General features: G+C 49.4%; 1 protein-coding gene across 1 annotated transcript in view; it reads left to right on the top strand.

Moving 5' to 3' along the window:
* Window positions 1–14,443, top strand: part of LOC311226001 (obscurin-like protein 1) — a gene marked incomplete at its 5' end in the record, with an annotated part of 184,166 nt that overhangs the window by 55,086 nt on the left and 114,637 nt on the right. The window contains one exon of the mRNA XM_084311383.1: window positions 4,663–4,932. Coding sequence (XP_084167509.1) covers window positions 4,663–4,932 — 270 coding nt within the window. The remainder of the gene's footprint in view (window positions 1–4,662; window positions 4,933–14,443) is intronic.

Below are 14,443 nucleotides of genomic sequence, written 5' to 3'. Positions count from 1 at the left end.
CAACAATGGCGTCGATACTTTTTCTAACAGGAGTGAGTGTGGGCGTCATAGATATCTATGGTGGGCGTCTCTACAGTGACGAAGCCTGAACAGGATATCACAGGTTCGCCCTTCTCATTGGTTGAAAATGGCCTTCATGTTTGTACATCGCCATCTGTTGCTTTGGCATTGTACTGCATGTATATATTACATCAACAGTGTTAAACCACTGTGAGCGTCCTGGAGTGGATTGGAGCGGAGGAGAACTCTCGCTCTGGACGTCGCGCCGACTCATTTTAAAACCCACTCCTCGCTCACGTCAAAACCGCCCGCTCCGCTCCCCGCGCCGCTCACGCTCCGATCCGCTCACATGGCCTGGCGGACAGCTGACCAAGCAACACACAACCAGTCAAATAAAGTACAGTCTAATTCACAACTTGAAACACAATATATAAATAGAAAAGTTAGAAACAAACTCGCTCCGTCTCCAAACACACTCAGAGAGAGAGAGAGAGAGAGAGAGAGAGAGAGAGAGAGAGAGAATCACGTTAGGAGAGAGAGAGAGAGAGAGAGAGAGAGAGAGAGAGAGAGAGAGAGAGAGAGAGAGAGAGAGAGAGAGAGAGAGAGATCGCAAATCTACCTTGTTGTTAAGTTGACAGCAGAGAGAAGGGCTTGATAAAGTATATCCACTCCATTGTCCAGACTGTGTTGATGTCCATTGTCCATGCATGTCCCTCCACACTGCATCCATATATAGCTTGTTGTTAGCCAACAAGTACGGTGTGAGCTAACAACAAATAGCTGCATCACAACACAACAGCATAAACTCACTTTGTTTAATTGAAACGTGGTCCAGCCGGAGGGCTTGATAAAGTGTATAATCCGCTGTTGATGATGTATATCCAGACCACTGTCCACTGTCCAGACTGCATCCGCCATATAGCTTGTTAGCCAAGTGTTAGCTGTTAGCACAACACAAGTACTTGATTTCTTTGTCCATTTCCGCGTCGAACAGACTGCAAACTACCTGGCGTTCTATCGCCATGCTCTAAGACAAACTCTAACCTTAACCAACTTTGAAAGAGTGCCTAAGCTTAACCGTCGAAAGAACTTGCAGTCACGCTCTAAGACAAATAGCTGCATCTCACAACAACACAACTATATCTACCAACCTAGAAAACCTAGAATTGGAACATAGAAAGTGGCGTCGGCCAATCAGAGAGCGTCTCCGCGAGATGCGGCTACGGAAAAAAAAATAACTGACGTCGGCCAATCAGAGAGCGTCTCCGCGAAATGCGGCTACGGAAATTCTTGGCGCTGCTATGGATGCTTGCCTAGACCGCTTCAAATCGCGCCCGGTTTCCAACATAATACATCATATTTCAACGCACAGCGCGTTACGCACTGATTGGCTGCGACGGATACAGCGATGACTCACTCAGAGCGTTATTACGTCTAGCCCGGGCGAGAAATACGGCTAGGAGCCGCTAGGAGAAATGCGGCTATGCTCAGTGAGTCACTTACTGTTCAGGAAAACGATAAAAAGTGTTTTATATATTAACGTTATATTGTGCATTGGAAACACAAACACTTAAAATGAGTAAATATTATTCATTTTAAACATGTTTATATTATTTATAGGGCTATAAAAAAAGAAGACAAAAATGTCTTGTTCTTCTCTATTTTAACCAGGGTTCACCAGGGCGCCCTAGCGCCCCTAGTGGCGAGCCGCCATTGATGCAAAGCATGATGCATTAGACCCGTTGCGGGAAAAAAAAGCAGGGACTTATTTTGGGTAGCAAAATGCGACCAAATAGGCGCACCAAATAGGAGCCCTGCTGTAACGTCTTCACACACTGGGCGTTTCGCATGCTGTTGTTGGGCGTATAGCCATCCCGCTAACCTGACTCTGTCAGATGGTTTGTTTTCAAATCTCACGTGATGATCTTGCGTGAATCCAGCTGTCATTATTCGACAGGCTCTGGATTTGCACCTCTTATTGTATAAGTCCTGCAGGGGTGGTAGTACAATACCCATAGTCCATTCTGCTGAGCGCACCACTCTTTGTAGGGCCTTCCTATCCTGGGCCGTGCTGTTCCCAAACCAGGCAGTGATGTTCCCAGTCCAGAATGCTCTCTACAGCCCCGGAATAGAAGGAGTGGAGTATGTTCCCTGATACTCTGAACTTCCTTAATTGTCTCAGGTGGTAGAGGCGCTGTTTCGCCTTTTTTACCACAGTGGCTATGAGAGTTGACCATGTCAGGTCCTCTGTGATGTGGACTCCCAAGTACTTAAAACTGCTCACCCTGTCTACGATAGCCCCATTTATCCACAGTGGCTCGTTGTGTCCCCTGCTGTACTCTCCTAAAATCCACGATCAGCTCCTTGGTTTTACCAATGTTCAGGAGAAGGCTGTTATCCCGGCACCAACGTGCCAGTACATCAACCTCCTCCCGGTAGGCCTTCTCGTCATTGTTAGAGATCAACCCCACCACCACCGTGTCGTCCGCAAACTTCACTATGGAGTTGGAGCTGAACCTGGCCACACAGTCATGTGTGTACAGTGAGTACAGCAGAGGACTGAGAACACAGCCCTGGGGGGACCCGATGCTCAGGGAGATTGAGTTGGAGGTGTGTCCACCCACCCTGACCGCCTGGGGCCTGTCGGTCAGAAAGTCCAGGATCCAGGTGCTCAGGGCGGTGTTCAGATCCAGATCAATCAGCTTGTCAACCAGTCTGGTGGGGACTACGGTGTTGAAAGCAGAACTATAGTCAATGAACAGCAATCTCACATATCCCCCCTTCTGACTGTCAAGGTGAGAAAGCGTGTTGTGCAGTACCTGGGAGACCGCATCGTCAGTGGACCTGTTTGTCCTATATGTAAACTGCAAAGGGTCCATGTTACTGGGAAGGGAGGCACAGATGTGATCATTGACCAGCCTCTCAAAGCATTTCATGACCACAGAGGTGAGTGCCACCGGTCTGTAGTCATTTAGGCCTGCTGGGGAGGAGTTTTTTGGCACAGGAATTATAGTGGACACCTTGAAGTAGGCAGGGACCACGGACTCAGCCAAGGATAGGTTGAATATAGTGGTGAACACTGGAGCCAGCTAGTTGGCACAGGACCTAAGTATTCGTCCTGTTATCCCATCCGGGCCTGCAGCTTGTCCAGTGTTCACCCCCAAGAACACTCTCCTCACGCTGTGTTCCGTCAATTGGAGAGTGTGCTCATCAACTGTGAGCTACAGTAACGTCGCCACTGTTCGCCCCGTATGTCGCGTGAAAGGAGTTAAGATCATTCGCAAGGGAGGCACCTGCACTCCCGATTGAGGAGGGGCTGAATTGTCTTCGCAGGGACGATGCTGTTAGCTAACGTGGCTATGAAGCTGACAACAACATCCATGTATTCACTGACATCACTGGAACTCGACCGGAGCATGTCCCACTCGACGTCATCCAGTGTGTCCTGTAACATCTAATGAGACTTGCCACAGGATTTTCAAAATCGATATGAACCAATCTTTTTACGTTTTATCGACCCTATTGGATCATTGATAATTAGATCGATATATCGATCTGGATCGATGTATCGTCCGTCCCACCCCTAGTACATGCCCTATGTACTTCATTCATTGGAGGGACATTAATTACCAACTATAGCATGCCACAGACATGTGCCTCTATTCTAGTTTTTGCTATTTTGCATGGGCAGTATTAACAGTTGTGTGTGCTTTCACTTAAGGGTCTCGGTATACATGCTTTTAACCATGCGCACAAGTAGACAAGCAGCTGCGTTGTGAATGGTATTGTTCACATACTTGCCTGCGTATTTCGCGTGCACCTGTAGGCTTGAAAAGTATATCCACTAGGGGCAGATCAGTGACGAAACCAACCTCGTTGACCCATAGAATTATATAGAAGAAGAATATCTTCCTTGTGAACTCTCTGCTATCCAGATTTGTTACAGTACATAAACATAAAACATGGTGACACTGTTGAGATCATGGCAGAAAAAGGACTCTGATCTCTTGTGCTTGCAAACACGTATTTACTTTATGAGAAGCCTATCTGATTTGTCACAAATTGGAAGTAATTTCAAGTTTCCCCAAGCACTTGTACCAATGTTTGGGTTCTGGAGAGAATTATTAGCATGTTTAGCAAAGCTAGTGAAAGTCAATGGGGGCGAAACCATGTCCCCGAAAAAGCATGTTACAAATAGTTTCACTATAGAAGGACGTTACAAACCGCTCTGTTGTCAAAAACTGGGATTCCTTACAGTCAATCAGTGTTTATTTAATTTTTTTTATATTAGAAGCAGAAGATGTTAGAAATGTCAGTGAAAGTCAACACGGGCAATGGCATGAAGCATGTCTTTGACTTCTACTGTAAATAATTCTATTTACATGTAATAAATAAATCCATAAATGAATAAATCCATAAATAAAATGCTAGTGCAAGTGCTTTTCAGATATAGAAAAAAATTACTTAGATTTCTTTTTGTTTAATGTGCCCAAAATATAATCATCAGGTAAATGGTTTGGGGTCTCGTTGACTTCCACTAGCACTGCTAATAAATGCTAATACTTTATATTAACATCAGCAAGTGCTTTTTGGATGCACGACATGACTGTGATGGTGGAGTATTCTCCCTTCTGATGTTCTCTTCTTTCTCCTCAATGCCAGAGCCGCCTGTACGGTTCAAGCAGCCTCTCATTGATCTAGAGGTGTGGGAACGGGACCTGGCCATTCTGGAATGCGAGGTTCCAGAGGACTCGGTTCCCATTACATGGTATCTGGAGGACAGGCGGCTGCAGCCAGGGGCCAAATACGGGATGGAAGAGTGGGGAACAAAGCGGCGACTAACTATCCGTGACATCGGAGTCGACGACGATGGTATTTACCTCTGTGAGATGCCCGATGGGGGTCGCAGCATTGCAGAGGTAGCCGTGAAAGGTAAATATTGATCTATTGATCCAACTATATTGTAACTGAGGGGTACAATTCCCTGACTGTATTGTTAGATATGGTATTTAATACCACTACCTCTTGTACTTTAACTTCTGGCCATCCAGTACATGATATAAGTATGATGAACACTTTCCCACCTGATGAAACGAATCCACACAAATGTACCAAATCGAAGGTTTAATATAGCAAAAGGTATATACAACATTCACTTAATTACATTTATGATTTGAAATATGCACTTTTATGGCAAATGAGTATTCGTAGGTAAATCAACATTGAATGTCCAATCTCTGGTTACGCAGGGAGTAAGTATACAACCTGGAATATTTAGGAAACGATAGCGATGGTACTTAAATGATTATAGCTGGATACACTAAGGGGGGGGGGGGGGTCCCGCTGGTTGTAAGACAGTAGGAGGGGGGGGGTTAGAGAAGCCGCTGGCGGTATCCCATCTGGCCGACGGTGTCTTGGGAGAATTCAAAGTCTTGAACACGGTGCCCACAGAACCTCGGTCCGCAGACGAACACAGCTGGACCCTCTGTGGACGGTAGCTGCCGGTCCACAACGGAGAGACGTGAGGCGACCTCACTGGTGTAGAGCGCCGTCTCACCTGGAGTCCTCTCCGGGGGGTAGTTCCAACACTCCGCAGTGTTGGCCTTTATCCATGGAATAATCAAAGCACCCAAAGCATAATCCAAGCCGTGGAAGGCTCGCCGTCGTCCGGGTAGAGTAATCCAATATACAGGTCCAGTCGCCCTGGCCCGGAGCTCCTCGGATGCAAGCACCACTAGGGGTCTGCCCAGCCTGGTTAAGCGTCCAGATAACGTCAGGAATGATGGGGGTACTGATAACTTTAGAACTCTAACCGAACGATGCACCATACATAAATAGACTATTATTAGCTTAATAGAATACGTCCAACTCGACGGTATAGTGCCAAACTATGACTATTCAACTATTAATCTACACGATATCTCAATGCCTATTCTGGGGCCAAGTAGGCCTTACTACACCACACGTGCGTCGTGGGGAGGCTTTGCGTCTGTCACTCTGTTGGAGGGTAAAGAACTGGACTAAAAGAAAGTTCTACTTTACTTGCGCCATATATATATGCGCTATGAACAAATAGTACCATTCGTATTTCGCCCGACATATTCCTGCGCGGAACCGGGGCTTGCCACGACATGTTGGGCGGCACGATTGAACTTGGACCTAGGGGTATGGCAACCTGGCGCCAGGTTCTCGTCCAATGGTAGAATGAAACTATTATGGGCTGTTTAGTAGACTAAAGGGATATTCAGTGCATATTGTACAAGGAATATACAGGGGATATCAAACGATATACAAATACAATTAAATATATATATATAAATAAATATATATATTCGGTTTAATCTGATCCTTCACAACAGCCGCCCCCTAATTAGTCCCACCTAATTAGCTAAGCAGAGACAGATTAACCGCACTGTCTACCACTCAAGGTCCGCTGTAAGGGTCAGTCAACTCACAAAGTCATGGGGTCATGGTCATCATCGATAGTATCTGGGAGTCGGGGAAGTTCTATGAGCCTCGCCACGGGACGTGTGTAGGTGCGCCCTTGGACGAGTACTTCAGCTGCTCGGACCTTGCCATCGGCACCGGTGATCACTTTGCTTACGCGGCCAGCCGGCCACATAGCTCTGGGTAGTGACTGGTCAATAATCATGACGACTGTTCCTTCTGTCAAATTGTCTCTCTCTTTTACCCACTTCTGGCGGGTCTGTAGAGACGGTAGGTAGTGAAGTAGGAAGCTGCTCCAAAACTTGTCAGCTAGTACTTGGCTGTACCTCCACATTCTTCGGCCGTTCGCTTCTTCAGGCCTGTACATTGTCTGGGGTAGCGCGGGGTCCAGCCGCCCCATTAGGAGTGTGTTGGGGGTGACTGGGTCGACATCTGCTACATCACTGGAGATGTAACCGAGGGGCTTTGAGTTCAATACTCCCTCGATCTCCGTGAGGACTGTCATTAGGACTTCCTCCGCCACAGTCTGGGCCCCAAGTACGGCGTACAGGGCTGTCTTTATAGAACGTACTTCTCGTTCCCAGGTTCCACCGAAGTGGGGTGCGTTTGGGGGATTAAACTGGAAGTCAATCTGGGATGGAGCGAGGTGGGTCTTAAGTTCTGGGCCCATAGCTTGGAAGCTCTCTCTCAGCTCTCTTTCTCCGCCTTTGAAGTTGGTCCCGGGATCAGACAACAATGTAGACGGTTTTCCTTTCCGTGATGTGAATCTTCGGAAGGCCATAAGGAATGAGTCTGTGCTCATGGTCGGAAGGAGCTCGATATGTATCGCTCTGGTGGTCATGCATTTGAATACAATACCCCACCGCTTCTCGGTGCCTCTTCCTCTCTTTATATACAACGGGCCAAAGCAGTCCATGCCTGTGGAGTGGAATGGCTTGTCGCCGATTCGGAGGCGACAGGGGGGTAAGTCAGCCATCCGTGGTATGCTGGGCTGCGCGCGCCACTTGCGGCAGTCTAGACAGGTTCGCTGGAAGCGCCGTACTGCTTCTCTCCCTTGCAATATCCAATAACGACGTCTGATCTCCGCGAAGACTCTCTCTGCTCTTGCGTGGTGTACATCCTCGTCGTATTTCTTTATGATCAGCTCTGTGACCTTGTGTCGGCTGTTCAAGACGATCGGGTACTTAATGTCATCTGGTAGATCGGGGGCTCTCCGCAGGCGACCACCCACTCTGATGAGATTATGGGCGTCACTCTCGGGTGCCAGGTGAATCAATCTGCTGTCTGATGGGACGGGGTTTCCTCCCTGTAGACAGTCTAGCTCATCGGGGAACGAGTCTCTCTGGGCTCGTTGTAGTAGAAGAAGTTCTGCTTCTTCGTAGTCAGCTGCTGACATGTCAGTGGTGGACTGAATCTCTGGGTGGTGCCGCAGGAATGTTCTTTGCTGCGCACTCTCTAGGGTAATGCAGTCATCTATGTTGGGGTCTGTGGAGGCGACAGTGCTCAGTCCACAGAACATAGGTTTCTTGTTCTCAGCCTCCTCGTTACTTGCTTCCCGCGGGGTGGGCGTAGGCCAATCTCCTTCCGGGAGCTTGAGGAATTCTGGTCCGTCACTGTAGATGTTGCGACGGGTTAGGTCATCCAGAGACATTCCCCGGGTGATGACGTCAGCTGGGTTGTGTTTGGTGTCCACATACCGCCAGCTCGCTTCTTCTGTTAACTCTTGAATCTCGGTGACTCTGACTCCCACGAAGACTTTGTATCTGCATGAATCAGACTTGATCCATGTGAGTACTGTCGTGGAGTCTGACCACAAGATTGTTCTGTGCACCGGAATGGTGAGTTCACGTTGGATTAACGTGGCTAGATGCGCTCCTGCGAGGGCTGCGCAGAGCTCTAGACGTGGGATAGATTGTTGCTTACGTGGGGCTATTCTTGAGCGGGCCAGGATGAAAGCAGTGTGTATCTTTCCTCCCTTCTCTTGGGCACGCAAGTAAGCCACCGATCCGTAGGCTACTTCGGAGGCGTCGCTGAAGACGTGTAGATCAATCTCGCATGTCTCTGGCCTCACTGTGGATGGGAAGTAGCTGCGGCGTATATTGACGCCTGGGAGTGAGCGGAGTTCCGTCTCCCACTCTCTCCATGTTGAGGCAAGGTGTGCGGGTATTGGGTCGTCCCAGCCCTGGTCCTTGTCCCATAGTGCTCGTACAATCATCTTTGCCTTGGTGGTGTAAGGTAGAATACATCCCAACGGGTCATATTGTCTGGCGAGTGTTCTGTACACACTCCGTCTGGTGGTCGGTATCGCCGTCGACCTTCCCTGCTCTGGAGCCAAGGGTTTGTGTCTATAGTGGAGCGAGTCTGTTTTGAAGCGCCAGACTAGTCCTAGTGTCATTTCTTGGGCTTCTCCTGGGATTGTCGCCATCCAGGTCTCGCTGCTGGCAGCCTTGTCCGCGGGGGAGAGGCTGCGCAATACGTGCGGGTCACTGCTGGCCCACTGCCTGAGATCAAAGCCGCCTTTGATCAGGGAGGCGCGTAACTTGATTAGGAGAGCCTCGGCTTCTTCTTGAGTCGAAACGCTTTGTAAACAGTTGTCCACGTAGAAACTGTTCTTCACACTGTGTTGGACCTCTTCATCTGCTGCTGGGTCCTCTGTGACGTGTTTCTGTAGTGCAAATGTAGCACAGCACGGGCTGCATGTGGTTCCGAAGGGGAGTACTTCCCACTGGTAGATGGCTGGGTTCTCATCTCCGATCCTCTCTCTCCATAGGAACCGCAGCAGAGGCTTGTCCTCCTCTACTAGTCTCACCTGCAAGAACATCCCTTTGATATCCCCGCTGATAGCCACCTTGTCCTGGCGGAAGCGCAGTAACACGCCTAGTAGGGAGGGGCCGAGTGTGGGGCCGGGCAAGAGCTCTTTATTCAGATTTTGGGATCCGATCTGGTAGCTGCAGTTAAACACAATGCGATCCTTGCCGTTGTGATGGACCTTGTGATGCGGCACGTACCATGATTCGGTCGTCTGATCGGCCTCTTTAATGTCAATCTTTGTTACGTGTCCCGCTGTGATTAGCTTCTCAATCTCAGCGCGGTACACACTCTCTTGAGCGGGGTCTTTGGCTAGGCGCCGCTCCGTGTTCAGTAGATAGCGCTCCGTGGCGTCTTTCTTTGCGTGAAAGGTGGGCATTCCCTCTCGCCTCAGGAGTGGAGTTGCGTATCTCATCACTCCGCCGACTGTGACTCTCTTTGTCCCCTGCTCGAGTAGGTTGATGGCGTAAATGTCTTCTTTAGAACGAATATCTTTCTTTTCGTTCTTAAAGGGCATTGTCTCTAGGGTCCATAGCCTCTCGACATGCTGCAGGAGAGTGGTGTCTTCTTCTGTCGTTCTGGAGTGGAGGCAGCTAGTGGCTGCTGTTCGGTTGAGAGATTTAGCGAGGGGGCCTTGTAGGGTCCACCCTAGGCGGGTCTCGACTGCTGCAGGACAGCCTAGGGGTCCTGTATGAACCCGGTCAATCGGGACTATGAGTTCTGCATGGTCGGAGCCTATCAGCAGGGTCGGGGTAGCGCCGTCTATGAGCGGGATAGGTAATTGGCGCAGGTGCACATATTTATCCATCAACTTGGTGACAGGGTAGGTGTACTGCGATAGTCCTATTTCTTGGCTGGTGAAAGCATTTGTAATCTTGTACCGTCGCTCTGGCTGCCCGTTTGCTGCGATAGTGAAGGAGACATTCTCGCCCTTTATCGTCTTTAAATCTCTTCTTATTGTCCGAATCGTCATTTCGTTCTTGCTCCCCCGCAGTCCCAGCTGGGTCGCAGCGGACGCGAGCAGAAGGGTCTTCTCTGACCCGTCGTCAAGGACGGCGTAGGTGTCCATGACTTTATCTTGGTAGCTCAATGTCACACGGACTACCTTTAAGAGCACTTGGGCGCCGCTGCTGCTGGCGGGGTCAATATACATGACACTTGCCTTGGTGCCGCTCCGTGGTGCAGGTGGAGGCTGTCTTCTGTTACTATCGTGTAGTATATCTAGATGGGCTCCATCGCACCGGCTGCACCTTTTCTTTAGGCGGCATTCGGCTGCCATGTGGGGCCGCGCACATCGATAACAGCGCCGGTTGGACTTTATCCATTGACTCACTTCTTCTGCATTCATCTTTGTGAATAGGTCACATTGTGACAGCCAGTGTTCTTTCTCACAGTAGGGACACGCTATCTTCCACTTCTCTTTTCTCGAGGGGGTGCTGTGGCTCTTACTGCTCGGTACTGACTCTGATTGGTGCATGACAGTCACCGATCTTCTTCCATCATTTATTCTCCTGGGTCCCTCTCTGGAGCTTGGCGTGCTCCGCCCGAATGTATCTAGTCGTAAGCTGCTGACTTCTCTCGCCAGGAAGTCGGCTAGATCAAGGAGGGATGGCTCGGGGCCGTTGGGATCCCGGTAATCTCTCTGCCGCCTGAAGCGCTCCTGTCTTGCGGGTGGCAGCTTCTCCAAAATCCTCTCGACGTTAGAGTTGGCGTATAGCTCATGCATGCCCTTCTCCCGTTGCGCTCCCAGCATCCCTACCAGGGACTGCACTTTGATTGACAGGTCGTCTAGTGAGCGATTGTCTGTGGCTGGGGGTAGGCGATCAATATGCCTTATCTCTTGGATTACGTAATCCCATATACGTCCATATCTTTGGTCCAGCGCCGCTAGGGCCGCTGTGTATGGTGTCGAAGAGGTGGCATAGGCTAGCGCTATATTGTGCGCTCGCGGTACTTTCAGGTGCTTCAGTAATATTGCATACTTGTGGCGTTCATCAGCGACATCCACCATCATTGTCTCTAAGCACATCCGGAGCTCCGTGTACTGTGCTCGACTCTCATAGGCGAAGTCTGGAAATGACGGCGTGGCAATGTATGACGCCGTGGATGGCTGATACATCGGCGAGCGTTGGGGGAGAGACCTCCTGGGCGAGTCCCCTCTTGCGCCTCGCTGTGGGCTGGTACTGACAGGGTACCATGGCCCGCTGGTCCAGGTGCTATTCCTCGGGGCTGGTCGTGCGTCGTGTTCACCCGTGAATAGAGTCGGGGGTCTGTAGCGCAGCGCCGCGGGGGTATAGCCTGGGCTGTATGGGACCTCCTGGTCCGGTGGAGTACTGTGCTGTCGTCGGGCTTGGTTCTCCTCCTCTCCCTCTTCTTCCTCTATCAGATCTTCCAGATCCTGTAATCGTTTGTTTAGCTTCTCCGCAGTGTATGCCGCTCCTTCCTTGTAGCTGGGTCTCGCTTGGACCGGTCTGGGAAGGGGGTCTGCGGGGGGTCTAGACTCGGTCTGTTGGTCAAGTTCAGGGTCGCTTGCTCGTTGAGGAGACCCTGCCCTTGACTGTTGTCTCGACGAGTTCCTTGAACCCCTGGCGGAGGGAGAGGGTGTTGCCTTGCGGATCAGCTGCTCCATTAGCTGCGCTTGTAACTTGTCGCGCTCGACTTCGCGCTTGGTGAGATCTGCTTCTCTTTGGGCACCGGCAGCGGCGCGCTGGGCGTCGGCCCGGTCTCTTGCCATATTCTCTTCTGTCTGAAGGCGTCTCATCTCTAGGCGAGTGCGCTCTTCTTCGCTCCGTTGTTGCGCTTGGAGTTGTTCGCGCTCGCTAAGCGCCTGTGCTTGGAGTTGTTCGCGCTCGCTAAGCGCCTGTGCTTGGAGACGGTCTCTTTCAATGGTAAAATGTTCGCGCTCGCTAAACGTCTGCGCTTGGAGTCGATCGCGTTCGGTAGAGGCTGTCAGGCTGACGAGGAACGCCTGTTGTAGCATCCTCTCCGCTTCGCTGGGGGAAGGCGGTTGTGGAGGTGAGCCGCTCCTGCGTGAGCCGCTCCTGGGGGTACTCGTTGGGGAGTCCTGGAGCTCTATTTCCTCGGTGCTCTCCTCCTCTTCTTCCGTGCAGAGTTCTCTCTCTGTAGGGTCGTCTTCCTCCCGGGGCTGGTCGGGGACTACTTCTTGGGTAGTGGCGGGGGGTAAAGGCATGTCCGCTCCCTCCTGGTCCCCACCGTGAGCTTGGTCAGTTACATTAGGACCTACTAGGGCCTCTGTGGTCGGGGAAACCTGGTCGTTAAGGTCAGACATAATTTTACTTTCTACTTTTACCGCGTTTACCGTTTGTCGAAGGCTAGGTAGTTGACTGACAGTGTAAGCCTCTAAGTACTGAGGTGTCTGTCGTCTGCGCCGCGGGCGTTCTAGGTTAGGAGGATCGTTTCGTGGAGTGTTCATCATAGGCCATTTCAATATTAATAACACTATATTAATATTACACTAGTTACCCTCCGGCTCGAAGGACCAATTGTAACTGAGGGGTACAATTCCCTGACTGTATTGTTAGATATGGTATTTAATACCACTACCTCTTGTACTTTAACTTCTGGCCATCCAGTACATGATATAAGTATGATGAACACTTTCCCACCTGATGAAACGAATCCACACAAATGTACCAAATCGAAGGTTTAATATAGCAAAAGGTATATACAACATTCACTTAATTACATTTATGATTTGAAATATGCACTTTTATGGCAAATGAGTATTCGTAGGTAAATCAACATTGAATGTCCAATCTCTGGTTACGCAGGGAGTAAGTATACAACCTGGAATATTTAGGAAACGATAGCGATGGTACTTAAATGATTATAGCTGGATACACTAAGGGGGGGGGGGGTCCCGCTGGTTGTAAGACAGTAGGAGGGGGGGGTTAGAGAAGCCGCTGGCGGTATCCCATCTGGCCGACGGTGTCTTGGGAGAATTCAAAGTCTTGAACACGGTGCCCACAGAACCTCGGTCCGCAGACGAACACAGCTGGACCCTCTGTGGACGGTAGCTGCCGGTCCACAACGGAGAGACGTGAGGCGACCTCACTGGTGTAGAGCGCCGTCTCACCTGGAGTCCTCTCCGGGGGGTAGTTCCAACACTCCGCAGTGTTGGCCTTTATCCATGGAATAATCAAAGCACCCAAAGCATAATCCAAGCCGTGGAAGGCTCGCCGTCGTCCGGGTAGAGTAATCCAATATACAGGTCCAGTCGCCCTGGCCCGGAGCTCCTCGGATGCAAGCACCACTAGGGGTCTGCCCAGCCTGGTTAAGCGTCCAGATAACGTCAGGAACGATGGGGGTACTGATAACTTTAGAACTCTAACCGAACGATGCACCATACATAAATAGACTATTATTAGCTTAATAGAATACGTCCAACTCGACGGTATAGTGCCAAACTATGACTATTCAACTATTAATCTACACGATATCTCAATGCCTATTCTGGGGCCAAGTAGGCCTTACTACACCACACGTGCGTCGTGGGGAGGCTTTGCGTCTGTCACTCTGTTGGAGGGTAAAGAACTGGACTAAAAGAAAGTTCTACTTTACTTGCGCCATATATATATGCGCTATGAACAAATAGTACCATTCGTATTTCGCCCGACATATTCCTGCGCGGAACCGGGGCTTGCCACGACATGTTGGGCGGCACGATTGAACTTGGACCTAGGGGTATGGCAACCTGGCGCCAGGTTCTCGTCCAATGGTAGAATGAAACTATTATGGGCTGTTTAGTAGACTAAAGGGATATTCAGTGCATATTGTACAAGGAATATACAGGGGATATCAAACGATATACAAATACAATTAAATATATATATATAAATAAATATATATATTCGGTTTAATCTGATCCTTCACAACAATATAGTAAATTATGACATTGAAACAATATAATTATTTATCTCATTGAAAATTATCTGACTTAATACACTGAGAAAAAAGTGTTCTAACTAACGTTAACATGCTAATTTGCATATATATATATTTTTGTTTTATGTTGATGACAAGGCTGGTGAACCAATATCAAATAAATGAAAGATTATGACTATACTACTACCTATTATGCTAATATATCTATACTACTATGCACTCAAGAGTGTAGCACTCAAGTTCAACACTGCTAGACGAACAATACCACTTAGCCACCAGGGGT

The sequence above is a fragment of the Notolepis coatsorum genome (assembly GCF_963971535.1).
Source record: "Notolepis coatsorum genome assembly, chromosome: 3".
NCBI classification, from domain to species: Eukaryota; Metazoa; Chordata; class Actinopteri; order Aulopiformes; family Paralepididae; genus Notolepis; species Notolepis coatsorum.
This window is presented reverse-complemented; position numbering and strand designations above follow the sequence as displayed.